At 39.9% G+C, this 27,841-nt stretch overlaps 2 protein-coding genes across 3 annotated transcripts; both read right to left on the reverse strand.

Annotated features, from left to right (window-relative positions):
- Positions 1-188: 188 nt before the first annotated feature.
- LOC121895500 (dihydropyridine-sensitive L-type skeletal muscle calcium channel subunit alpha-1-like) lies at positions 189-20,509 on the reverse strand. The gene is made up of 45 exons (XM_042408678.1): positions 19,990-20,509; positions 18,483-18,588; positions 16,001-16,140; positions 15,765-15,898; positions 15,495-15,647; positions 15,130-15,335; positions 14,864-14,967; positions 14,618-14,763; positions 14,460-14,541; positions 14,216-14,376; positions 13,895-14,120; positions 13,589-13,796; positions 13,323-13,443; positions 13,104-13,218; positions 12,901-13,000; positions 12,729-12,798; positions 12,154-12,286; positions 11,883-12,012; positions 11,740-11,799; positions 11,123-11,229; positions 10,919-11,006; positions 10,686-10,793; positions 10,055-10,107; positions 9,805-9,951; positions 9,344-9,545; positions 9,036-9,194; positions 8,108-8,218; positions 7,937-8,020; positions 7,176-7,223; positions 6,573-6,599; positions 6,347-6,472; positions 6,181-6,246; positions 5,957-6,048; positions 5,708-5,867; positions 5,421-5,548; positions 5,198-5,294; positions 4,697-4,799; positions 4,489-4,590; positions 4,262-4,395; positions 3,697-3,822; positions 3,316-3,524; positions 3,151-3,215; positions 2,635-2,681; positions 2,470-2,544; positions 189-1,764 (listed from the first exon to the last, which is right to left on the reverse strand). The coding sequence occupies exons 1-45, from the start codon at positions 20,172-20,174 to the stop codon at positions 1,438-1,440; spliced, it is 5,571 nt and encodes a 1,856-aa protein (XP_042264612.1). The 5' UTR covers positions 20,175-20,509; the 3' UTR covers positions 189-1,437.
- Positions 20,510-23,326: 2,817 nt separating this feature from the next.
- On the reverse strand, positions 23,327-27,841 carry tmem9 (transmembrane protein 9). Of its 2 annotated transcripts, none has more exons than XM_042410263.1 (6): positions 27,711-27,841; positions 27,410-27,555; positions 26,320-26,411; positions 26,073-26,181; positions 25,054-25,185; positions 23,327-24,947 (listed from the first exon to the last, which is right to left on the reverse strand). In XM_042410263.1, the coding sequence occupies exons 2-6, from the start codon at positions 27,500-27,502 to the stop codon at positions 24,807-24,809; spliced, it is 567 nt and encodes a 188-aa protein (XP_042266197.1). In that variant the 5' UTR covers positions 27,503-27,555; positions 27,711-27,841; the 3' UTR covers positions 23,327-24,806. The 2 variants fall into 2 exon arrangements, with proteins under 2 accessions (XP_042266197.1, XP_042266198.1); XM_042410264.1 differs by having other exon boundaries at positions 27,410-27,573.

Here is a 27,841-nt window from a genome sequence, read left to right on the forward strand (position 1 = left end):
TCAGCATGCACATATGTTCTCATCAAGGCTCCGTCTGCACTAACTGTCTCATTTCTATCTATTAGTCTTGATTATTATTTACTGGAGCAAACTCACCTTTAGTGGAAGGGACTTTTTCCTTTGCAGAATCACAGCCTGTATTGCCAGATTTTTTTGGGTTGTTTGCAGAAAGAAAACTAACACAGAAATGAATGTTTTGGATGATTTATTTCTCTTGCCAATGGTGAAAACACCAACGTAACATCAACCATAATGGCACAGATCCAGAAGTGAAGGAGAATCAAGGTGAGAGGTTGAGTATTAAAGTTAACTCAAACTATCTCCAAAACCTTGAGATGTGTTTGTAAAACACAGGCTTATCAGTGGATAATGTAAAAAAAAAAAATTCCTCTGAAGGGCCTGCAAATGATTGCATGTAGGCACAAAACATGAAACAAGTGCAATATTGCAAAAAGTATGCCCATGCAGTTATCAATAAAATTTGTAATCAAACCCTGATGAGCTTTAAAGCTAAATCCATCATACTCCAGGTATGCTGAAGATACATTCTCTGTCCGGGTCCACCTATCATTATTACATAGGTATTACATATTTATGTTATTAAAGAACATAAAACCTACAGCAGTAAAGTGACTTGGAGAAAAAAAAAAACTACAGTGTAGTGTAATACAACTAAATCTTTGGATATTAAGTGAACCTCTTTGTCCAAAATTGAAAAAACAACAAAAAAGATGTTTCCTCTTTAAAATCTGCTGATAACCAACTGCATTTAAGAACAGTGGTGAGCAGGAGAAAACTTGGTAAATTCCGGTAATAAAAGGCAAAAATATCAAGTCCTTACGGATCAGAGGGCTCTGTTTTAACAACAAAGAGAAAATGCTTTTATTTGCATCATTATATCAGCAACAGAGCCCTTACTGATTTTCCGTCGAAGTTTTCTGGGCTCAGAAACTCAGTCATCACTTCCCCAGGGTCCTTTTCGATTGTCCTCAATGAGCTGCAGCACATTAAAGGAGCTGCCTGCTTCCTGTATTCACTGAGTCACTTAATCAGCGTTCACCTTCTTACCTCCCTCAGTGAGGCTTGAGTCAGGCACTCAGCCCACTCACATGGTTGTCTCATATGGAATGGATAACCTCAATAAACGCCACAAAGAAAGAAGTGCGTCAATCCTTTCGCTCTCAGATAAGTTAGTGTTTTTATTAGTTCCAATAAATCTGAAGATGTTTTCGTCATCAGATATATGGTTTCTCATTGGTTAAGTTTCAACCACATTTGACAAAATATCAAACCTGAGCCAACCTGCTTTTCAGACCTTAAACCAGGCTAGTAGATACAGACTTTCACAGGGGCAACAAGCTCGATAAAGTGAGGTGAGGTGGAGCCACCTAGAAGTGTTAAAAATCACGATAACCATGTCCACTCAAGTGACAACCTCTAAACTTTGGAGTTGGCCTCAGTCGCCTCCTGTCTATTCTGAACGGGGATGGAGGGAATCATGGGGATCGGACGTTTCTTTCTCCTCATGGGCACTTCTGGCTGGTCCGTTTCCTGTGCTGCCACAGCAGGGGCACGAGGAGGGACGGGGACAGGACGTCTCTTTTTGATAGAGGCGATGCGGCCGGAGCGTTCTTTGAGGATACCCTGAGCTACGCCCTCCATCTCATCTACAGTTGTGTGCATGGCATCAGCCATCTCCTTCTTAGTCTCAGAGACAAATCCAGGGTCTCTGGCCAGAGAGGCAAGACCGCCCTCTACTAGAGCCTGGAAAAGAAAACAACCTGCTGTAATGTTTTCATATATTATTATTAGCGGTAATTCACCAACCTTAGACCCAAAGCTCCTGCTCTATTAAGTTATACTGTTATTACGGTGCAATTTCATGCATTACATTTTGAATACTGCAAATGATTATGTGATATTTTATTGCACCCTGCAGAGGAAGGAATGCAGGCTCAGCTACAAAACAACACTGGAGCACAGTTTGTATCTTTGTCAAACACATTTGAGATACTGAAACACTCTGCAATTCAACTAAAATGTTCTTTTATAAATTTTGACTCTGAACTCACATTACAGATGTCATCTAGAAACTTATTGTGTAGCTGCCAAATGGAACAACTTTGAATCATAGCTTTACATTTAAAAAGCTCACTTGAATGTTACAGTTCAATTAAAATATCGTATGTCCTGCAGATTCAGTCAGTAATTCAGTTTGTCCATCTACTGGGTTATCCAGCTGTTGTTGAGATAAATGTGCTGAGTTCCTGAACAAATCAAAACTGAACTGAATGTACTTTTTAAGGAGACAAAAATGTTATTCAGTCCAGACTAGGTTTAATTTATGTCCAAGAAATTATCCCAATCTGGAAAATGGAGTTAGGTTTATTAGCACCTACAGTATCTACTCATCTCTATCTGACTTTCCTGCTAACAGAGGTGGCTGGTCAGAGGTCCTTCCTCACTTACCTCCTGGACGAGCTGGTCAGCTGCAGCGTGGGAGCTCTGACTCTGACTATCATCGTAGTTAGGGTCATAAGGAAACTACAAAGAAAAGAAGTGCATCCATACACTGTATAAATGAGCTATTCATCATCATGTATGCTGGATGAGCCAGACATTATCAAATACTACCTGTGTTTTTCCTGTTCTCACTGTGAAGTTCCAAGAGTGCAGGTTGTCTGAAAAAGGAAGAATAAAGAAAAACAAAACTATTTCATAAATAATGTAATGAACAATAAGAAACTTCTCAGTTGTGAGGATTCGCTGTTTTCCTTTGTCTTATGTGACAGTAAACTGAATATCTTTAGGTTTTGGAGCATTGGTGTCATCAAACCTGCAGTTTGATGACATCACCTAGGAGTTTGTGTAATTGTAATGAGCATTTTTATTCCATTTTCTAACATTTTATAGACCAAATGATTAATCAATTGAGAAAAATAATTAGCAAATTAATTGATAATGAAAATAATTGTTAGTTGTAGCTCTACTCATTTGCCTAATATTATTTGCTGAGCTGGAATTTTACATTTTGACCAATGTTCAATGTAAATTGCCTGAAAAAACACTTAACACTACTTACTGGTACACTAATTCTCAAGTGTGTTTTGAGGCCTGGAGAGACTTCATACAAACTCTGTTTATACATACCTGTCTCTGCATCCTCATTGGGATTGTAAAGGCCTTCGGGACTGCCTTCTCTTTCAAATGAAAATCTGAAAAACAACAAAAATCACCACCCATCAGACATGTCCACCCACTGTAAACATACGTCATGTAGTCTCCTTGGTGGATGGGAGTGTGGTTGGTACTCACTCGGCGAAGGCGTTGTTATTAGTGTTGCTCCTTAGTGAAGTTGTGGGGAAAAACTCGGTAGTGGGCTCCAAGGCAGCGGAGTTTGGTGGAGAATCAGGCTGGCTGTCGGAGAACTTGAGGGGCCGCTGGTTGGTCATGTGTGGGGACAAAGCGTTGTCAGGCTCAGCGGAGAATGAATCCATCCGGTTCCCAAACAGAGCGTGTGAACGCTGGAAATACAGAGCAAAGCAAGTACACATGCAGGCATTATCCCCTGATAATTCAGTCCAAAAATCGAAACTGACATTCACCAAAACTAGCGCTACAAGCCTTCCACCTTGTTGACAATGCTAATCCAGAATATGTGCATCTGTATGTGTGTTCTGCCAGGTTTCTTCTCACCTGGTAAATGGCCTCTTCTCCAGCCTCCTCCATAGCTCTGTCCATCTCCTCCTCATTCTGCAGGTCTCCTGAAATGGCCCTGTGCATCTCTGGAACCGCCTCTTCCTCTATGTTCCTCAAACCCGCCTAGAAAAAATGTGGAGGATGGTGAAAATTCAGACCAGAGGCATACAGCAGTGTGTTCACAAGGAGAGGAAGAAGAGGAAAGATTAAGTTAGTGTAAGAAGAAAAGCAAGAGGAGAGATGTAGGCTGGGTTACACTAAGAGAGAAGTAAGATTTGGTAACAGAGGAGAGCATAAAAAAACTTGCTTGTTTTATTTGTGTCATAAGAGCCTAAAGAGAAATAATATGCATTCACATTTTTGCATGGCATGCTATTCTGAAAAATTATTGATACTGGTAACACATCAAAGTTTAACCCTAACCTCTAACCCAAACCCACATCTCCAGTGAATACTCGTGACCAATTTTCAGTTATAATACAGTAATTTTCTGTCTGGCATTTTAAACGTTATAATAATAGTGTGATTTTGATCCCACCATGTACCAAAATGGGCTGCTCACCTGGATCTCTGGGCCTGAGGCGTTCTTCTTAGTGGGTCGGTAGCCGTAATACTCTTCCTGGCGCTTCAAGAACTTACGGAAATGGTCCTGGAGCAGGAAGGTGGCGTAGAATTTCCCCACAGTCACCTCATCATCTATAACCCAGTCAAATCACAGTACTGTCAGTGTGAAAAATACTGGATTACATTGTAAATATCATGTAATTCTATTTTCGTCAACAGACTCACCTCCTATTGGGGGGATGACCTGATCTAACAGTTTCATACTGGTACGTTTCCAGATTTGCTTTATAATGGCTCTCAGCTCCTCGTTGGCCTGCTCAAAGTTACCTGTTAATAACAACCCATGAAAATGTAATAAGATTACAATATCTACATAAAACTGAAGCAAACACATTATTGTATATTAACTGTAATCTGAAATGATGAACTGTACCTTCTGTTTTGATCTTGAGTGCAGTCCTGACCAGAGCAAATAGGGTGGCATTGAAGGTGACAGTGCCATCACCGTTGAGCGGCATGTTCATACCAACCAAGCGCTGCGGACAGGAAGTCCAAAGAATTTGGGCACCAGTGAGGAACAGAACAGAGCACGTTTTTTTTTTCCTTTTTATAGTTTTATAAACTTTTATAAACTTAATTCAATGTATCTACTAATGTCATCATTATCCTTTATTAATATGATTTTAAGTGGGGGAGGGAGGCTCAGGAGGTAGATGAAGTGAACATGGGAGGGCATTGATGTGTGAGAGATACTATGTATAATTTTCCAAACCTTCTGACACTGTCACAGTCCTGTTTATTGATATTTTCAATCAGGATAGTATGCACAATGTCCATCAACAGTGCTTTTATTCTATTGTTAATGTTACCATTTAACATGCATGAACCCCTATTAACTCCCTGTGTCTTTGATCCTGTTCATAACTGTATGTACCTTGCACGCAGCACGATGAGGACAGAACTTGCCAAAGCCCAGTGGAGGCTGGATGCGTCGCAGCAGTGTCACCACATCCAGATGTTTAATTCTCCCCCTGTTAGATAAGAGAAACATTTTATACTCGTCTTGAGTGGTACCCACTTAAACCTGACTTAATCCCGGAGGTTAATTGAGGATAAATAAATTAAGAATGAGATTTCGATGTGGTGTTTAGGCTTACGTGGCTTCAGGGTCATATTCAGCCCAGATCTTCTTAAACTCGTCCAGATGGTGTGGACCAAGGAGAGACCAATCACGGGTCAGGTAGTCGAAGTTGTCCATGATGACAGCTACAAACAGGTTGAGGATCTACAGTAGGCAAGAAAAAAGATGCTTATTCATACAAAAAATGTTTCTGTTTTAATTATTTTTCTTCATCATATAATGGTCGTTAAAATATGACAACAAACACTAAGAATAACACTATGCAGCTAAAAGATATATGAAGACTTTTTGGCTGCTGCTCACCAGGAAGGCACAGAGACAGTAGAAGCTGAGGAAGTAGAAGACAGCAAAGTTGGACCCGCAAGTGTACTCCTCTCCTGGCAGGAAGTCAGACTTGGGGTCGCACTTCTTCCCATACATAGAAGCCATCATGACCTCCTGCCAAGCCTCTCCAGTAGCACATCTGGACACATAAACCACAGTGAGATCTTGAGTCAGTTATTGATCTTGGAACCAAAGACCTTTGCACGTCATCCTGGCTTAGACACTCACCGGAATAACATGAGAACAGCCTGAGGGAATGTCTGGAAGTTGTTGTTGCGGTTGATTTGGGTGCCATCCACTAAGGCTACCTTCCCGAAAATCTGAGGGGTTGTTACAATCCCAGTCAAAATCAGTGCAGGAATTTGTCTTATTTGTATTTTAGGCAGAAGAACTGCAGTCAACAGAGGTTTATATAATGCTTTCCTCCAGAAAATAAATACTGAAGACTGTACCTGCATCCCAATGACAGCATAGATAAAGAAGAGCATCACGATGAGCAGGGCTACATGAGGAAGAGCCTGAAAACACAAACAAAACAGTCAAATCATTGAAGAGTGACCACAGGGCAGAAGAGTGGAGAATAACAATGGTGATGATGACGACCACAGTGTGACAAACCTGGAAAGACTTGATGAAGGTCCACAGCAAGTTGCGGATGCCCTCCGAACGGTTCAGCAACTTGACCAGACGCATGACACGGAAGAGTCGGAAGAACGTGATGGAAACTGAGGCATTTTCAGCAGCCTGCGGACAAAAAAACAAAAAGAGTTTGATGAAAAGAAAACTTTAGAAAAAAACAGAAAAAACATTGCTGATTTGAAATACTGGGAGAGTTTTGGCTTACCGCAATTACTTGCATGGGATTTGTCTCCTGCACAAAGTAGAAGAAGATACGATGTAGTGTAGATGAGTTATATTTGACTGTATATATGTATACTATCATTAATGGGAGACCTAACATACATGGCACTGATCAAAAATTATGTCAAACATTATTATGGTATGCTTTACAATCTCAAAATAGTGTTAATATTAGATTCAATTCTTCCACCTTTCATGAGTTACAAAGCTTCCAAAATTCAGGTCTTAGTTGCTAAAAACTAGAACAGCTGCAATTTGTAACTCATGCAAAATAAACAATATACACACACTTTATTGTAAAAATATTAACAGTTTTCAGTCAATCCAGCCATCATTAATACTTGCAGCGGCTCTCTTTCTATAAACTATTCGAGCCATACTGGAACACAATATAGCAAATACCTTGCTATATCCTATCTTACATTTGTTCTGTAAGATGAGACAGCCAGTAGAAACACAGATATTTCACCAGCAGTAACCCAGTTTGAGCCACACGAGGTTCAGTACAGTTTAGTAGAGAACATAGTGGAGTGCTCACACAGCAGGCTCATGCAGCAGTGCAGTGCAGTGGAGATCAGATATTTACAGCGCAGCCATGGAGACAGTACAGTCCTCCACTGGAGGCCAGGGCAGTCTGTGAAGGATAGACAGATGAGGAGTGAGATGCATGGAGGACAAAGGGATTGAGGGGGACTGAGAAGAAAATGAAGCAAAAGAAGAGGCAGAGGAGGAAGAGTAGATCAAAGAGAGGATTTGAAATAGGTTTGGATGGAGAATTTGCTTCAAGCTTGTGTTTGTGGATGAAAAAGATGAGGACAATGCAGTGCAACAATGGAGAGAAACAACTGTCACTGGCCAGAGAAAACATTGAGTTTGTGTAGCAGGACCGCATAAAATAATTCATCAATCAATACTGTGCTCTTTTTAAAATGCCCCGAAAAAAAAACAAACATTGAGTCACTGAAAATACTGTAATGGATCATTGTGGAAATAATGGAATAATGGAAAGTTCAGTGGTGATGGAGATGGCAATGCTTCTGAGGTTGTGCCAGGCACTGAGGAGGGTGAGAGAAGTGTTGAGGTGGGAATGGCCAACAACAGTACTGACCATGTCCTGTGAGCTAGTTCTGCCGGCACCAATCAGTTTTTGGGCCTCGATAATATGCTTCTGGGTCAGAGCATTGAATAAATACATTCAGTCATTTCAATACAAATCACACTATTGACTGGGAATGTCTCATTAAGACAGCACAAGGGACTTTCAAATACAACACCTGCAATACGAATCTGATATCTGTGGAATTGATTAGAACAGATTAAAACATAAGTTTTATGATTTGTACTCACATCAACTTCACTCAGGATGACATCAACGACGCTACCGATGACAATGATGAAGTCAAACACGTTCCAGGGGTCTCCAAAGTAGCCCTGTTCAGACAGATAAAGCACTGATGACACAGTAGGACACTAGACTGGGTGGATCGCTGTTTGAAAGACCAACGTTGAAGGCTTTACCCTCGCTTTGAAGGCCATGAGCTTGAGAATCATCTCCACGGTGAAGAGCACGGTGAAGATCAAGTTCAGAGTGTCTGACAGTTTGGTCACATGGTCTGACTGGTTACAGTGCTGTTTAAAGGGGAAAGCAAATGTTAATCTTTGCATGTTACAGCTATTAATTTGACATACTATTATTACAGAATGTTTAAGTGAAGATAATTAGATGTTATGTTAGGAAATGCTAATATTAGAGCAATATACTGGCTTAAAGCCCTCGAAAAGTTTCTTTATAGAATTTCTCTATAAAATTCAATATTCATGAACAAGCAACATCAAAGTTAAAAAAACATCTTAAGGTTTTATTTATTAAGGATTTAACACTCAAAAACTCAGCTAATCTGCTTTATCAGTACTGTGTATGTGTGTGGTTTCATCAGATTTGATTAATAGTGACCACAAAACCCCCAAATTCTGATTCAAGTGTTACTAAATCCTGATTAGCACAGAAGTGAATGATTTCACATTTTCCAGTTGAGCCCCAAAACTTTTTGAACTTTGGCAGGATTTAGTGTTTTCATGTGGGACCCCATCACTCTTAGTAAGAAGATGATTGAGAAAATAAGTTTTCAGGGCCTTTAAAGGATAAGTCCGTTTTTTTTTCACAACTTGAATCTGTACAGCAAGATTTTGCAAATTAATTCACAAAGAAATATGTAGGGCACACTGAATTAATGCTGCAAACTACCCCAAAATTAATTAGTCTGGGAAAGTTTCCATTTTCTCATTAATTAAATGTTATAGCACACACTGAAGGCTTGTGATTTTGGCATAGAAATAATTACACCCACATCTAAAGATACTGAGTATTGAAACGGAATATTGTCTGTCAGCAGCTTCAATGCATTATCAGTGTTTTTAGGTTGATACATGACCTTAATCTACATACCTGCATCCCCAGACACAAGGTGTTGAGCATAATTAGGAAGAACATGAGGTACTCAAAGTAGCAGGAGGTGACTATATACCAGACCCTGTACTGGTAGGGATTTTTGGGGATGTAGCACCTCAGAGGACGAGCCTTCAGGGCGTACTGCACACACTGACGCTGAAGGGTGGCAGAACAGACAGAAGGGGGGTTAAAAGAAAAATAATTACTTATTCTACTCACACTTGAGTAATATGTTTTAGATTTTACTGGGAATGACATGGATTCTCCCACTATCCATAACTTTATCTATGTGGGTTTCAGTGCACCTGGTTCTTGTCCAGCTCACAGTCCTTATACTCCTGCTCGCCTTGCTCCTGGAAAGTGACAATGACGAAGCCCACAAAGATGTTCATCATGAAGAAGGCGATGAGGATGATGTAGACGATGAAGAAGATGGAAACGTCCACACGATTGTTGAAGACAGGGCCCATGTCTTCTTTGTCTGCATCTATGGCTCTGTATAACAGTCTGGGAGAAGAGGGGATATTGGCAGAACAAAGTTCAAAAATCAGAGATACAATAAGGCTAATTTGTATAGATGGAATTTATAATTCAGCAGATTAAAAAGGAAATATTGCCTCTTTCACCATCTCTCGCTCCAGGCAATGGAATTACTTCCAACCCAATATCCACATAATAAGATATTCTGTCTAACTCAATCACATAGGATTGAAAAAAATTCTATCAAAGATGCAATTTGTCAAATAAAAACGTATTCTGTGCTTACTTCGGCCAGCCCTCAAAAGTGGAAACAGTGAAAAGAGCCAACATGCCGTAAAGCACGTTGTCAAAGTTAAAGTCACTGTTTATCCATTCTCTCTTAGCCACCACTGTGTCCTGTAGGGAATTCTCCATGTGCTTCAAGAAGGATCCCCTGAGAAAAGATACAGCGAATGGTCACTCTAAAATAGCACTTGCAGTTTACAGTTTTTATACATCAGAAGAAATGCATGATGTGTGAAAGATGTTTGCCTTACTGGCATTCCTCCGCAGTCATTTTGACCGTGTCTGTGCAGCTGTAGAATTTCCCCTGGGAGGGAAAGAATTAGTGACACATTTTATACACATGCAGCAAAGCCTCTATACATGGAAGACTTTAAATGTCAGATGAAAACAAATCAAAAAAAGAAATAAAGTGAAATACAATACACATTACATTACATTACAGAATACATGTGCCAATTATTTAGACTTTTGTCCTTAATAACTGAATGAATTGTTTTATATTGTGACATGAATTTTCCATACCACCTTAAAATCAACACTGAAACACAGAAAACAAAGGATGTGCATTTCAGTGTTGTCTGGCAGAGAGCAACATAGACCTGCCAACACTTTGGGAAATTTTTCTTTTTGAGATGGAGACACACTGTTCATGCCAAAATAAAAAAAAAAACAATCAACTGTCATGGACAGTTCTCCTCATCTCCTCAAGAAAAATAATAACACAGTAAATGCATAGATAAAAAAGAAATACAATTAACAATGTATATTGTATTTTAATTTATTTATTTGTTTGATTTGTTTTCATTTGGGCATTTAAACTTGTCTATATCTATACTTACAGTAGATTAATTTGCAAATGTTACCTTTAAGGTAAAAACTTACCTTGAAGAGTTGCACTCCTATACAGGCAAACATGAAATTCAGCAACATGGTGACCAGGACGATGTTCCCAATGGTTTTTATGGCCACAAACACACACTGGACCACATGCTGTCAATAAAGACAAACAATATGTAGGTTAAAGAAATGTTAAAACCACTGCATACTGATTCAAGGTACAGATTTGTGGAAACATAGAGATGTTGTGGGCGGGGTTATGTATGCATGTGTTGTACCTTTAATCCTTTAGCTCTGTTGATCGCCCTGAGAGGCCTCAGCACCCTCAACACCCTGAGAATCTTCACCACAGAGATGGCACTAGATCTGCACACAACACATGACAAACACCAATCTTGATATGCACATCAAGAGTAACTAAGGGAAAAAAAATAATGAGGACATTAAATATCTAATGTGGCAATCCCAAAATGTAAACTCACTCCATTCCCATAGAAAGCAGGGAGACTCCAACCACAATCAGATCCAGGATATTGAAGGAATTGCGACAGAAGGAGCCCTCGTGCATGAATGCACCATATACTGTCATCTGTCAGTTAGATATGATACAGTTAAACCCAGAATACTGAACCAAGACAATGATTTTGTTTTACAAAAGAAAGAATGAGTTACATTGAATGTTATGAGCTTTTATCACCTTTTTATGCAGGTAACTGAATTTAGTATTTGGTGTTCAGCTGGGCTACTACCATCATTGTGAGTTAGGTAAGTCTGCATATTCAGTTTCTTAATGTGGTATCTCAGAGGAAATCGGCATCATTCTTTCAGATGCTCCTCATCAATGTAAAACTGTTTCTGTATAATGTGGGAATTTTTCATTTCATTTTCATTTTGATGGTTTTAATTCTGTTTCTGAGGCTGCTCAAGAGAACAGGAGGCTTTTTTTCTGAAAACAATATGGACAAATTTAAACACACAGAATATCAGATTCAATCAAAAAAAATATCAGTATCAGTTATCTGGTATTTCAAACCCATCAGTCAAATACACATAAGGCATACAATTAAATATACACCACATTACATGCTGTTGAATTTACCTTCAGTACAATCTCAATAGTGAACACAGTTGTGAAGACAATGTCAGCATAGGCCAAGATCTGGATGAAAACAAGGGCAGGGTTGTTATTCTTCTTCTTTCAACAGTTAATGTTTAATCTGTAGTGCTAGACCTGGTTGTTACCTGGTTTCTATAGGACTTGGGATCAATGGGGTCCTCAGCTGCCAGGGAGATGGAGGAGAGGAGGATAAACAGGAGGATTAAGTTGGTGAAGGACGAGGCGTTGATGATCTTGTAGCACAGTTTACGGAACCTGGATACCAGCGGATAAACAAATGTAAGCACACACACAGACACGTAGTACATGTGTCCACAAATAGATAAAAAAAAGACAACACTGAAATATAACCACTCTGACATCTGTTATTCCCAGGTTGGTATGTCTGGTGCCTACTTGTTCTGAGGGCCAAAGATGAAAAAGGAGCTGGCTTCAGGCAACGGAACAGCTTCCTCCTTTAGCTGCAGGTCGGCCATTGGTCGGGGCCGAGGGCTGATGGGGATTTCAGGCTCTTCCTCTTCGTCGTCACCTACCATGTGGAAGAAAGCAAAGGTTGGCAGACTCAAAATTATATACAGCCATGACAAACCTCCTTATTGGTGGTATTCAAAGAAGCTGCAAGATGTAGCCAATTAAAAAAAATCCATTCTTGGAAAAAAATAAATCTCTCTATACTTAATCATGTAGTAGGCTTTATATGGTAGTCATCAGAGTAGTGTGAAAATGGCCTAACTTTAGATCCTGCTATAAACCCAGCTCAGGGGATTGGCTGAGTCTAATAATAATGAGGAGTTACTATACTTATACTGTAGCATAGCCAAGACAGCAGCACTGGTAAACAGCCAGTGTAATGAATACAAATTCCTGCAATCAGTAACCTTCTTCTGTTACAACCACACTGGTGAAAAAAGTGGGAGGTTCATAAGTCAGAGATGCAAGAAAATTAGAACATTTAGTCATTTTTTTATTACCTGGGAAATCGGCAGGTGGGAATGGATCTTTTACTTCATTGACATTAGACTCAAACTCATCAACTTTGAGCTGAAGAAAGACAATAAATACATATTATAGCTACTTATGACTGTGACTATTATATAAGTGCCAAGAGTAAACTTGTGATATGAAACCAGAAACAACACTAACCTTGGCTGTGGTGGGCATGCCCTCCATCTTGGCCCTCTGCTCTGCCAGTTTCTTAGCTATCCTCTCCCTCTCCTCATCAGTCTTGTCTGGCATTTTGGACCTGGAGGGCAAGAAAAGAAAGGAGCGGAAAAGAGTTCTCTTCTGCTACTTTTAGTGGTAGTAGAGTAGACAGAGTGGATCATTCTTGGTATTCTTTTATTCACCTTAGTAGCTTCCTCCTCATCTTCTCCTCCGCCTTCTCTTTCTGAGCTGAAGTTAGACTCTCCGCCTCTGCCAGGTTGTCGACAGCGATGGCCAAGAAGACATTAAGAAGGATATCTGGTTGCAATGAGCTTAGGAAAACATGCTAACATGGTTAGCGTTATGGGTAATTATACAGTTTTTTAATCCTGTATGAAATGGTGAGTTTATGTGAAGGATACAGTTTCCACAGACAAAGAGGACGATGAAGTAGATGGCGACCAGGATGCCAGGGATGACAGGCCCTCCATAGGCCATGATGCCGTTGTACATGATGGAGGTCCATTCCTCTCCTGTTAGGATCTGATAGACAGTGAAGGGTTAAAAAGCTGATAATAATGTACTATTGTCATGTATGAATGGATGAGGTAGATGCTGCCACTGTAAATGAGCTTCCCTAACACTATGGATCATAAAAGAGTTTAAACAGAAGGGAGTCTAGTCTCACCTGGAACACACTGATGAGGGCCTGAGGGAAGTTGTCAAAGTTACTGCGTCTGGGTCTGTGCTCAGAAAAATTGAATTTCCCCCCAAACACCTGCATGCCCAGCAGTGAGAAGATGACAATGAAGAGGAAGAGAAGAAGGAGCAGGGAGGCGATGGAGCGGACGGAGTTGAGGAGAGAGGCCACAAGATTACTCAGAGATGTCCAATACCTGCAAAGTAGTTGAGAGTGGAGAGGTGTTAAATGACAGTAAATTACACTATGACTATTAAATTTAATACAATGATCCTTTGAGGGGACAGGACTCACTTTGTGACTTTAAGGATCCTCAGCAGTCGGATACACCTGAGTACGGAGAAACCCAGGGGAGCCACGGCACCCGTGGACAACATGATCATCTCCAGGATACCACACAGCACCACAAAGAAGTCAAAACGGTTAAACAGCGACATGAAATATGCTCTGGGACCAAGAGCATACATCTTCACAAACATCTCTATAACAAACAGCACCAGCAGTACACGGCTGGCCACATCTGTTGAGGTAACAGAGGAGAGAGATGAATGAGGCTGGGAAGAAACAATTTATGCAAAAAATATTTTTACAATGATATGCATATCAATCGCCAACCTTGTAAGGAAGTGAGTGATTCAGGCTGGTGGTGGTGCTCTGTTGCTATGGTCAGGGTGTTGAGGAAGACAAGGAACATCACCAGCCAGTAAAAGGCCTTGGTTTTCACATACACCAGGCACTTCATCCTGAAGAACCGGTTCCAGCGACGGGCCAGGCGACTAAATAAAAACATAACGCTTGCTTACTGTGCCAAGCTACCATACATGCCAACATTTACACATCAACAAAACAGCAGACTTACTAATAATAGACGATTTGACTCTTGCCTTCCATGTCATACAGACTGTCTGTGTCAGAATCTCCACTGGTCAAAGGCAGGAGTCCTGACAAGAGAATAACAGTTGTAATTCAATAGCCTCTCTACATAGGATGGGTGCTGAGGTGGTTTATAGTGCTGACCTTTGCCCTCTCTGTCAGCATCAAGGACTTCAGCGTGAGTGATCCACTCCATGTAGCCGTGAAGGTCCTCATCCAGCTGCTGACGCTCTCGCAACTTCTGGAACTCTCCACGCGACCTGGCCTTCTCTCGCTCTTTGGTAAACTCTCTGAGTGGAGAGACGAAGAAAAGTAAAACAGCACATGTGATTATTTTTCAGTTTGTTTACTAGGAGAAGCAAAAGTTAGGTAGCTATAAAGTTGTCTTACCCACTGAGCACACCCAGAACCAGATTGAGCATAAAGAAGGAGCCCAACAGGATGAGGGGAACAAAGTAGAGCCAGGGCCATTCATTTCCTATGGCATCATTAACCTGAAAGACAACACATGATCAGCCACCAACGATGAATCCTGTTAGGTATATATCTTGCTTTGCACAATAAGCGCCTAAAATGCTGACAAATGTCGAGGTGTTGGCAGCAAGACCACAAGTGCCCCAACACTGAAACTGAGAAACAACTGAGCTGTCACTAACCCAGTAGAGCACTTTGGTCCATCCCTCCATGGTGATACACTGGTAGACGGTAAGCATGGCAAAGCCGATGTTATCAAAGTGGGTGATGCCATTATTGGGACCTTCCCAGCCTGGCCGACACTCAGAGCCGTTGATGATGCAGCGGCGTCCGTTACCAGCCTGAGCACAGGGTGCAGGCAGCTCACCTTCTGCTGTGGCATAGATAGCTGTGGACCAAGGAGAGGAGATGAATGTCATTTTCTAAATTTAGCTCATAATTCAATTTACAGAATGTTAATTTAATATTTATGATTGATAATATATCAGGTATGACATAAATGACAACATATATAAGCACAACAGTGTCTGATTGCATTTACACGTACGTGTTCCAGTATAATAGCAGGTCTTATGCATTTTGCACTTGAAGAGTTCCAGTCCCATGATGGCATAGATAGTGACCAGTAAAAAGACCAGCAGGGCGATGTGCAGCAGAGGCAGCATGGCTTTGAGGATGGAGTTCATCACCACCTGCAGGCCTGAATGTGAACAGTAAAACCAAAATGTCTCAGCAATCCTTCCAAACGGTATCAAATGGTATAAACAAGAAACAGGTGCTTTCTGCAGTATGTGTGGATTAAAGCACAGGTCCTTACTGGGAACTCCAGAGACAAGACGTAGGGGTCGCAGCACTCTGAAGGCTCTCAGCGCCTTCATGTCAAACCCGCCACCTTTATCCACTGGCACATCTAATATCTTGTTGATGGTATCCAAGACAAAGGTGAAGAGACTGTAGAAAAAGATGGTGATGGCAGTTATTTAGATGTGGTCAAAAGTAAGCTGTGGCCTTTGGTGGTAGAGAAATCCACCTGCAGCCTGCAGCTCATCTTACCCCATGAAGACGATGACAAAGTCTAATATGTTCCAACAGTTCCGTAAATAGGCGCCTTCATGGAACACCAACCCATATGCCACTATCTTGAGAAAGCACTCTAATGTGAAGATAATCATGAAGATATACTCCAGGCTCTCCTGCAGAAAGATAAACACATACCAGGAAATTACATTTTAGAAAACTCATAACCTTCAGATTGAGTGAAATACAGAATAGCTGGAGTAAATGACAACATTGGCATTTAGCACCTGCTAGGAGGAACAGCATTAGGTGCTCAACAAAACAGTTGCAGGTATTAGATGAACTCATTAGATTTGATAGCCTGTTAGCTAATTTGGATGCAAATTAAACATGACCACAGAGGGTTTAAACAGATGGGTGGCCCTTGAGTCATGCAGTGATGAAGGCAACAATTTGAGAGCTTTGTCAGACAATCTAACACAGTGAACTGTTTAACTAAAAACAATGAATTGCTTTATTCAGAGGTGGTAAACAGATAGATGTCAGGGTGGTCGAATGAAAATATGTTTGCAAATTGGGTCTGTATCTGTGGTTTTATCATCAGTGTTGATATTTTCAAAGACAAAGGAGGTCGACACACAGCAGACACACACAGAACCGAGCATGGTTTTCCTCAGACTTGATGTTGTTTGGATCTACATGTGTCAGTAGTGACAGTCACTGACAACAAAAAGAGGGAACACACGCAAGGAGGGCTTGTGTTATTTCAACAACATGTTACAGAAGCATTATTTTACTACCAAAACACCACATCTCACATATTTGCTTAATAAACAACTTGACATTGTGATTATTAGATTTACTCCTTTTTTCTCTTCATCACTGACTTTGATTCAAAGAAGCTGTAATTTGAGAACAGTTTGGTACAACATAGCTCTATGACAGTCCAGCCCCAGTTACCATCATAATTGGTGAGTTAATTTGAAGTATCACATAAATGCTATGAGACCCTTTTAAACAAATTAAGTCAATAATGTTTGGCTGAAGCAGCCAGCAGCAGTCCTCAAGTCCTGAATCAGCATACGTCAACAATAATACATTAGAAATGTTCCATTTAAACAAAGCAGGGCATCAAGGATACCATAGCTGCATTTCTACATTGCAGCATATCAATGTCACAAACCATCATATTTTATGAGTGTGGTTACATGAGGCAACATTTGTGGACTCTCCTGTATCCACGTGCCTGCGTCATTGGGGTCTGGGCTGACCTACTTCTAACAGCAATAGGGGGGTGAAGTTGACCAGCTCTTCTTACATCGCTCACCTCTGAGGAATGGCACACTCAGAAATAAGAGGGATTTGTGAGGGGGCTGGCGAGTGTGCCAAAGCAAAGATATTAAAGAAATGGCGTCATTAGGTCCAGATACCTAAAGACTTGGTGAAATGGGCCGGGGTCTAGGTCAGTCGGTTGTATACCAACAAGATTGATATAAGCTTTAGTTTTGCGTGTGGGTGCTATATGTTGACATTGTGCGAGATGTCAGGTTTCTCAGAGACAATGATCCTCACATCTTCTTAAAGTCTGTCATACCAATCCTCATCAATACTGGTGTCAATTCAACATCAAATATCTTGACATTGGCAAGATGTGTACACTGAGCAAGAGCAAACTTATTTATTTTGCTCACTACATCATACATAGTTCCCTGGATTGCACTATCCACAGCCTCACAGCAGTGTAAACACACACCTACAGTATGAGGTCAAAATATACTCGTGAACACACACACACACACACACACACACACACACACACACATAAGCAGCACACAAGGATCAAACACCTTCCCCTCAGCTGGTTTACATGTCTTTAACATCTGGAGTAAGAGAATGAGTCCTGAAACTGTTACTGAGGAACCTTAAGCCATTTCAGTTTTGTCAGAATACATGACAAAGGTTTCTCTAATTAGAATGCAGAATATGCCATGCAAACCCACAAAAACTCATCAACTCAGATATAATAAGCTCAGTTTAAAGGCCTGTATATTTTAACCTAAGCATAAATCCTGTGTAGAAACAAATGTAGGCATTACATTACTGCACCTAATGTCTTCGTATTCTGTAAACTGTATCCATGTAGATGAAAAAAAATCCACCCACATCATATGTAGTTAATTTCCATGCTTTTGTGCCAATTTCTTCTTCAACAGCCAGTTTCTGATTAGAGGATAAACTACAAGCACAGATGGGACTCCAAGAAAAGAACTGAGTTGTGTCTGGAGGCATTTAAATGGTGTTTGGCACTCAGACCAGTGACCAGCTGAAATGCTTAGCTCTGAAGTCCTTGATTAAGCTGGCTCAAAGCAAACACATACTTTAAACACAGCTGCACACTGTCATCTACTGGTCATAATAGAAAACTGGATTCTGCGGAAGCCAGAGAGCACGAGTGAAATACTCATTGTCCTGAGTCATAGATCAAAGGAAAGGTGCACGTGTTGTCATTCATACTCACCAAGCTTGAATTGGTGTTATTGGTATCTTCTTCGGGCATAGGTAGGAACACAGCCAGAGCTACACAGTTTGCAAAGATGGTCAATAAGATGATGATTTCAAAAGTTCTGGATGGGGAGGCTCAGGATTATAACAACAATACATGAGGAGGGCTGGTAGAATATAAAGAAATATTGACAAAGGGATACAATTTACCTGGAATCATTCATAATGACACTTGAGTTCACTGTGTATATGTACAGGAAATACTAACAACAGAGGAGCCACTTTTAGAAAATAAATGCCCCATCTCTTTATCTGTTTGAGTTGCTCTATACTTTTTGTAATGCAATGAAACAAAACAAACAGCTCAGCTAACAATGATCAGTGCCTCTAGATGCTGCCTGAAACATCATCCCTATAAACAGCCCATAGGGTAGCCAGCACAGCCGTCAAAGCCGGCAAAGTGTAATCCTGTCTGCTGTTCTGCTTCATTCTCGTCAACAGGGGGCTCTCTAAGAGAATTCTCCTGCCAGGTCAGCATCATGTCTCCATGTGATGCCACGGGACAGCTGCAGAGCCCAAGAATATGACTGAACCATTTAAATGCACACAGAGTTTTTCTACAGCATAGTTATTTATTATAACACCTGTGAACTGATAACTTCTTTTAAATACAATAAGAGGGACTTAAGGAGTTTTAGTGCATTTCTGTAATTTTCCTCTATATAAAGCACATATGCCCTGTGTTACGGAGTGGCATACCAATGTGATTATACTACTGCTCTAAAAACTCCCCATGACTTGTTCGAGCATATGGGGACACATTTCTATAAAACTGTTAAAAAATTATAATTATTTACACTATTGTGATGTTAAACAAGTTTATATGTCCTATTTTAAATGAATTATGATCAACACATTCTATTTTGGATACTAAAATATGTATAATCCAGGAATGGACATCGGGCTAAAAACATGACACCCCCCTATAGAGGCCATAACATCACTCAGCAGCCTGCCCTTTGTTCGTGCTTCAAACCTCACACAGAGGCAGCATTTCAGGGTGACTCTTTCCACGTTAAAAGCAGAACATCAGCTAGTTAGAACGAAAGAGGTGGCTTCATTAATTGTTTCTGTCTGCCAGATGTAAATGGTTGAAAAGACGAGGGCTACAAACTTGACTTTGACACAGGGCTGCCAGATACATAACAAACGTCATTGCACTTCAGGAATCTTCTTGAACCAGATTTGTAAGAGACTTGGCTTGGGCATACACTTAATTTCTGTATACACTCGCTGTCCATATTCTTAACCCTACATGCTGTAATAACTTTATAATAACTAGAGTATGTTACATACTGGAAATGCTCAAGAATGCTTGTAATTATTCAGATGTTGTATTTCTTTAGTGAGGCTGAATGCATATGTTCCTGTGTCCAATTAATATTATAGACACAACTGTCTGTGTATTGTGTAAGTATAATGTAGGTGTGCGTGTGTTTGTGTGTGTGAAAGATAAAGGATACTTCCACTCCACGATGTTGATGCAGGCCTTGCGGAAGGGATTTTTGAGGGTGAAGAGGAAGAGAGATCTTGCGGGTCGTGGGTTGCCTCCCGTGGCCTGTAGCTTCTTCAGCTTCTCCTTCTGCTTCCTCTTCAGCTCCTCTTCATTCATGATGACCGACTTGGCCGCCTCTCCGTTGGCCGCCATCCTGACGCCTCCACCTGAGACAAGCTTCCGATCCTGGAGAAAGGTGTCCTCTCACTGTATAATCCCAAACTGAAGCACGGTATAACTCCTCGTCGCAAAGGCCTCTGTGTTCCAGACCTGCCGATCCTGTGTGCGCTCCTCCGCCGCCCTCTCCTCCTCTCCCTTTGACTCTGTCTCCCTCACACAGAGTCACAGGCCTCTCCTCCTGGCTGAGGGCCTCTGACAGAAAAAGCCCCCTAGGCAGGGAGGAACAGTTGGCCCTGCTGTAGTTTAAATTTAGACTGTGAGCCAGTGACAGGCCATGCTTGGGGATGGTTAACAGGGTTGGGGGGTAGGAGGTGGACGAAGGGAGTAGATGGGATCAAGAGGGGGTTGGGGCAGAGAGCACAACTCAGAGGAGAGACACAGTTTGGGGGAACATCAACACCAGCGCCCTCAATCTACCCTCTCTTTCAAAACAGAGTCAGCAGCTCTCCTGCTGCACACTGGTGTTGCTCCCTAAACTGTGAATAAAAAGTGAGAACAGGAAAAAAAAGTCACGGATGTTTCTGCCTCCAGGGTGACGCTGTGCAGGTGGAGCGCAGTGTTTAGACTCTGGAAAGGGTTTGATGAAAGCAACACACTGGGAGCAAGAAATGATTAAGAGGCCACTTAAGATAGCCAACCTCACAATCCCAGACTTTCACAAAGTGTGTTTACATGTGGGGGTTTCTCCGTGTAAATCCTTAGTGCAAGGAATTTAGGGCTGGCTGATATGGTTGAAATCAATGTGATTATCTGATATTGATTAAACTGATGTTCAGTGAAATTAACTGTGCTCCACTGTTATGCTTAACCTTAGAAAAAACTCTTCATACATGTAAATAGAGAACTCAGTTTGTGAATTGGATCCCAGAATTTTGTAACGTGCTAAGCAACTATGTTCTTACATCACATGATTTAAATGAAAGCTGATAAATAGATAAATAAATAATTAAATAAATAAAATTGAATTATCTCACAGCCCTAAAGAGATTCATCTGGATAATGCTTAATGTGATTTGAAAAATAAAATAATATTATACGAAAAAATAGCTTACACCTTTTCTGACAACACAACCTTCAATATGTCAGACGTGAAACTGTTGAAAGTTTTCTCAAAGGTCCTCACATTTCGCATGGTGTTAAATTTTCATTTGATTAATTCATCTGAAGATAAAGCTGCACATTGCGAAACCGATAGCAACATGTTGTGTACTCTGTCGCCCCCTAGTGCCAATAAATAGGAGCTCTCACTTTAGCAACCAAAAGATTATTTCCAAACATTAAGAGGAACAAACAAAAGCATTTAACTCAACCAGAGTATGTTTTATTTTACATCAAGCTGAATGTATAGACATGAGCAGTGCAATACTCCAGTTAGGTTGGAGATAAAATAAATAGGGTAAACGTCCCTTTTAAGCCCACTTGCAACTTCTGAATCAAATTAAAAGAAAACCACATAATAATTTTTTGCTGTGTGATGTTTCTTCTGATGAAGCTGCTTGTTACATAAATTACACTTTTTATTCTAAACCAATCAGATTTGTACCAATCAGAGTACTGAGTTATCTAAGCATGTGTGACATGTGCCTGCTGATCCCAGAAGAAGTTGCAAAAAACTTTGGTGATTTTGATACCCTCGGGAGACATTTTTCATATATCTACTCCTGTTTTTACTACTCATATGATATCAAAATTTAAGAGATTAGTGTTTTGAATAAGACATATCTTAGAATATTTCTTTTGAAATCAAAATATGAGTTTTAGCATGTCAGCAAACAGACCACATGCTGCATCAATACAGTAGCTGCATAGTATGGTTCATTGCAATGACAAAGCATGATGAGCATGTATAGTTTACATTTTTGCATATAGTTTATATTATTATAGTGTTAAATAGATAATAAATGTGTATGTTTATCTTTATTTATTTTTTAATTAACATTTTTATCTGGTGGGCTTAAAGTCTGGGATGGATATATATGAGTATAGCTATTTACTTCTCTGCATGATCAATTTATATGTTTCATGTTATGTCAGTGCATCATATATAGTTGTTTTTTTAATGTCATGTGCGTAGAATAAAATATTATGTCTCTTAATCATAAATTCACTGATGTTCCCTTTAAGCCTATTTTCTCCCTTTTGGCCTTTGAACCATTTTCCTCCCTAATTTTGACCTTCCTGGTGATGAATCAGCTCAATAAATCAGATAAATACCATATTTAAATATCAGTGATATTACATAGGTCAGTTCTTTCTGGACAGGCCTATATTCTATCCTAACATAAGCAATAGTTTAATCTTTACTTTTCAGATGAGTTTTAGTTTAAGATGAGATAATAAGCTTCAAGATGTTCTGACTGATGTCTCCTCACAATGAACTGTATATGTTTTAATGTTACTCCACAATGAACTGTGTGGATTTAAAATATGTTTTTACAATGTTTTCAAACTACTAGCCTAAATGTGATGAATATTTGAAAATCAATTATTGTTTAATTGTAAATCCTGAAATTGAATCATTTACCATCCATAGAACATTAGCATTGAACCTGCAAACTGTTTTTCTTTCAGTCAGTCAGTCTTCAGAAATCTTCATAAAAACATCTGCACTTTCTACCAGCTGGCTGAACCAGAAATTTTGGCCAATTTCAAATGCTAACAGCACACCATAGGATAGAGATACAGGCAAAATGACAACACATATTGAAAGATGAAGTAAGGAAGAGTAATTTCCACTATAGTTTTGATTTTGGTTTTTTGACTACATTCCAAAGAAGACATTTTGTAAGTTTATCTTTTTCTGCATTGACAACACAGCAAAATCGCTGGTCACACCTATTTCAAATTCCATTTACAGCCCATAGGACTGAAGTGGAGACAAAATGAAAATGGCCACTGAGAGCTAAGAGATTACAGATTTGAATAGAACAAGTGAATATTGCTAAGATTTTTAATATATATATTTATATATCAACAAATCATGAAGTGGGCTTATTTGGAACACCAATGGGCTTAAAGAGTACGTTAGGTACCCATTAAGCCCATACCAGACTTTTGACATATTTTGACAAATTAAACAATAAAAACATTAGAAATTGGTATAAATGAATTATTGACACTTCAAATGAGAGATCAGACTTTCATTTTAATGAAGATGTTCTCACTTAAATTGAAGCAATGTCTGAAAAGTGGATTTGGTGGGCTTAATAGGGACGTTTACCCTACAAAACATTGATAGCAGTGATATGAAATCATACTTAAAATCAATCAATCGAAAACACTTCAGTGATAAAACAAATAATTACACACACAAATAAAAATTCAGTAGTTCACATTGTGCACGAGGTAATGGGAGTCGGTGTGCCTTTCTTCCCCCAGCAGGGAGCTTCAGTAGTAGGATGCGAGGAGGGGATTCACTGACACGTAATGATGCACATGAGGCCCTTCAGAGCCATGAGGCATCCTGATTCTGCCACGCTTAAACCGCATTATCAGCGGCTTTACAGATTTAGGACATTCCCCAGCGGCAGAGATTTGATTCAACTGAGGATGGCTTTAAAGCTCTGCTAAATGCCCCGTTCTCCATTTCTCTCTTTGCACGGGAAAGGATGTTCCATCAAAAACACTACTGCAGAATATAAATGTGGCCTTCAGCCTGAGTCGGACAAACATTTTCCACATCAGGTTTACTCCTAAATTAAAGATTACAGATGGAATTTATACAGACACAACTGCCACACAGTGGATGATATGCCTGCCAAAAAAGATTGGTTGATTCTTCCATCTGTTACGCATAAGAGCCAAATGTTGCGTTGGAGTTTGGTGCAACACATTCACCCACACAAGGAGAGAAACAGGAAAAGGCACATATTGGGGCTATCTTAAAAGTCAAAGCTTTAAAATTACAAAGGCCAAAATTTACAATCCTTAATACGCCCAGGTTACAATGCACAGGAATGTACAAATAAAGTACAAATAAATTATAATTATTATTATTAGAAATAAACTATTATTAGTGCTCAATAAGAAAATGTGCAATGCTTGGCAATAGCACATAGGGTTCTCTTACTGCCCAATCACCTAAACTGTCATTCACAAACATAAAGCTTACCTGTTCTGAGGTAACTTAATAAACGATAACTATGCTACAAGAAAACTGCTTGCGAACTGCACTGCAACTGTATTTGACCAAATTAGCAAATAGCTTACAACAAAAATTATCACGAGGAAGCTTAAAAGCAATTCACAGTCATGGCTAAATAGACAAAAGACAAGTTCTTATTTTATCAAGACATTTCAAATCTGTTACACTGCAAATTGTTGAAATAATTTAGATGATCTTAAGCCATTAAGAGTGCGAAGGCCTTTAGTTTGTATATAATTGCAACTTAGTCTATGGTGCTTAAATGAAATTGGTATTGGTATAAATTGGTGTATTAAATAAAAACATTGGACTTTATTATCAGTATGTCTTAATGGGGAAATAATTCTGAGAGTCCAGTGCACAGCTATGAGAGGGGTTAGAAATAGTACAGCTGGTGATGGAAGGCAGCTGAGTACGGGAAAGTTACCTCCTCTAACCCTGGTGCGAGATTGGCTTGGGGTTTAACTAAGCATCTTGTGGCGGTCAAAAACAGTCTTGCGCTGTTCCTGGACCTGCTTTTTCCAGCGCTGCTGTGCCCCCTCAACCCGCTCCAGCACAGTGTTTCCTCTGCCCTGGCTGGTGTCCACCTGTGGACGCATCTCCTGAACACACACATATACAAACCGAGAATGAATTAAGTCAAGAACTTCACATTCAACTGAAATAAAAATTCATGCATGTACTGTATGTGTTTGTTTGAATATATACCTCAGAGTCCTCCTCGTTGTGCAACGGCTGGGTGTAGGGGTCATGTTTGCGGATAAGAGGATCAACCAGCAGCAGGAACAGCATGTAGAGCAGCAGTGCGCCCACAACAGACAGGTAAATGATGATGGTTACCTGGGACACACAGTATGGAAGACATTTAGTAACACTTACATAATTTGGAGTTACAACGCTGGCATCAACCCCCAACAACACTGCTCCCTGCTTATCTTCAACAGAACTTATTATCAGTATTATCAGTATTGTTTCCAGTTATTGCCTTTATAATGGGAGTGAAACAATTACTTGGAAATTTTTCACATTAGTTTTTAGGTATTAAGAAGCTCTAAAATGTTAATTAAAAGTCAGTTTTCCCATTTCTTCATAAGTGACATGTACCAGTAGTTCAGCTCTGACACTATTGCATGATTTTCCCAGAACTACATTTTCTTTTGATTAAACTTCAGACTTCATATGTATGTATGTGTTACATACAATCACACTAACCCTGTTATTCTCCTTTAAATGGATAGTTTGGATTTTTTGGAGCGGCGTTGTATGAGGTAGTTACCCATAGTCAGTGTATTACCTGCAGTAGATTTGGGTCGGCATCCCCCCAGTTTGGAGAAGCAGGCAAGAGCTGATCTGCGGCGTAATACAGTGCACGGCATGCGTAGGAATACAGAAGTTTCAAGGTTGAGAAAATGTACCAAAGGAAAGGGCTGTCTGACAGCAAGGTAAACTAGTGAACTAGTTTAAATATAGCTGATTTTTTTAGTTTTCTAGAAATCGTTTTGCTGCTGGCCCCGTTCACAGCAGTATATTGCTTAGCTTCCGTGCCAGTACTCCTGTCTGTTTCTCCAAACCTGGGGGGTGCCGACCCAAATCTACTGTAGGTAATACACTGACTATGAATAACTGCCCCATACAGTCCCACTTCAAAAAATCCAAACTATCCCTTTAAGAGACAACGATCTATGTTGTCAAAAGGCAGAGTAAAACACAAAGAAGTTCAGTGGTACCTTGATGGTGTTGCTGCTTCGTTCCTCATACTTGCACTCACACAACAGGCAGTAAGCTTCCACATCATGACCAGGTACCGGCATGGGATCCACTACATGGAGGCAGTTACTGTAAAACACATAAAAGCTGTGCAGTGAGTACTGTCCATGTGCAGGATATTTCTACACAGACACACTAACTTAAATTCCATTGCGCAAAAGCAAGTTTGTTGTGACTGAAAGTCTAAATAAAGGGTCTTTCTCTTACCAATCCTTCTGGGAGACGTTTCTGTTGTAGATGTGGCCGCTGATGTTTCTGTACGGTGGGCAGATGCACTTGCAGCGAACATCCTCAAAGCTCTGTAATGTTAATAAAACCAGGTCAAAGTGGCCCGAAACTTCGCTAACTGCTTATTCAGTGTTATCTCAAGTATGTATTTATTTTGTTCCACTGCATTAGCCCTTTTCTTCCTGTAATAACAAAAATGAATTGTAAAAACATTTGGCATATATAAATAAAAAGTAATATATTGATATTTTTACATTTAAGGTTACAGTAGACAAGAGAAGCACACATACAAGGTTATCGAGGATCTTTACACAAACAAAATATCAAAAAGCCGGTCCAGAGATGATTTATAAGATCAATTACTTCAAACATTGTCAACAAGGTCCACTCATACATTACTTTTAGGGCACTTTAATAAAGCAGTTTAATATGTAAAAAAATGTTAAAAAAGCCTAAAAAGACTGCAGATGTGCTCTTCAAAGTGACTTGCAAAAAATAACATTGTCTCTACTATTATTAAAGGAACATAATTGAACTTAATTTCTATAGAGTTTCAAGGTGCTTCACAGGTGCACCTAAAATATAATAAAATTCTCAGGGAATGGTGCAATATTAAGGAATAATACAACATAAAATCATTGGAGCAAGAAGATATAAAATGCCAGCCTATACAAGTGATGCTTTTTAAAATGTGTCACAGACTCAGCTGATCAGATACTAAGATGCAAATTGTTCCACAGCAGTTTTTAAAACAATAAAAGTATGATCCCCCTTCATCTTGAGCCTCAACTGTGTAGTTTTGAACATCTGGTTGCCAGACCTTAGAGTTCTTAGTACAGAATAAGGGGTTAAAACATATAATATAATAATATATATTTTTTAATGCACAAGAGCCTAATCATGGAGAGTAACTTGAAAGTAATAAAAAAATCGCAATACTTTTTATCCACATTTTGCTGCTAATTGGTAAAAACTTTCGGAATTAAAGGAGACACAAAACTCATAATAAAATATAAACTGCTGATAGTTCATGAATATATCCATCAGGTGTGGCGCTGACGGTTTTTACCTTCGCCTGTACAACAACAGCAGCATCCAGCAAAAACACGGTCATCATTGCGGTGATGACAAAGGCCCAGCATCCTTCCCTGCCAGACGACATTTTCCCTCAGGCAAGACGATTTGCAGGACGGATGCAGAATCACCAGCACGGCTCTGTCAAAACACAGCAGTCTGGTTAGCAGATATGAGTTAACGTTAGCAGCCAGCTAACAAGGAAATCAACGAAACAAATGACACATCACTGCGGCAACACTGAAACTAAAAACAACCTCGAGCTTAAACTGGCATCTGCAACACAGTTAACTTACGTTATAACAGTAGCTTAAATATTCGTTTATACTATGCATTCAGGTTGTAGCTGTAAACTAGCTCGATGTATTTAAAAGAGAGCTCCGAAATTTATTTTGGGCTTCCTCTTTCCGGGTTGACGTCACGCACA

The sequence above is a fragment of the Thunnus maccoyii genome, chromosome 4 (genome assembly GCF_910596095.1).
Source record: "Thunnus maccoyii chromosome 4, fThuMac1.1, whole genome shotgun sequence".
Classification (NCBI taxonomy): domain Eukaryota; kingdom Metazoa; phylum Chordata; class Actinopteri; order Scombriformes; family Scombridae; genus Thunnus; species Thunnus maccoyii.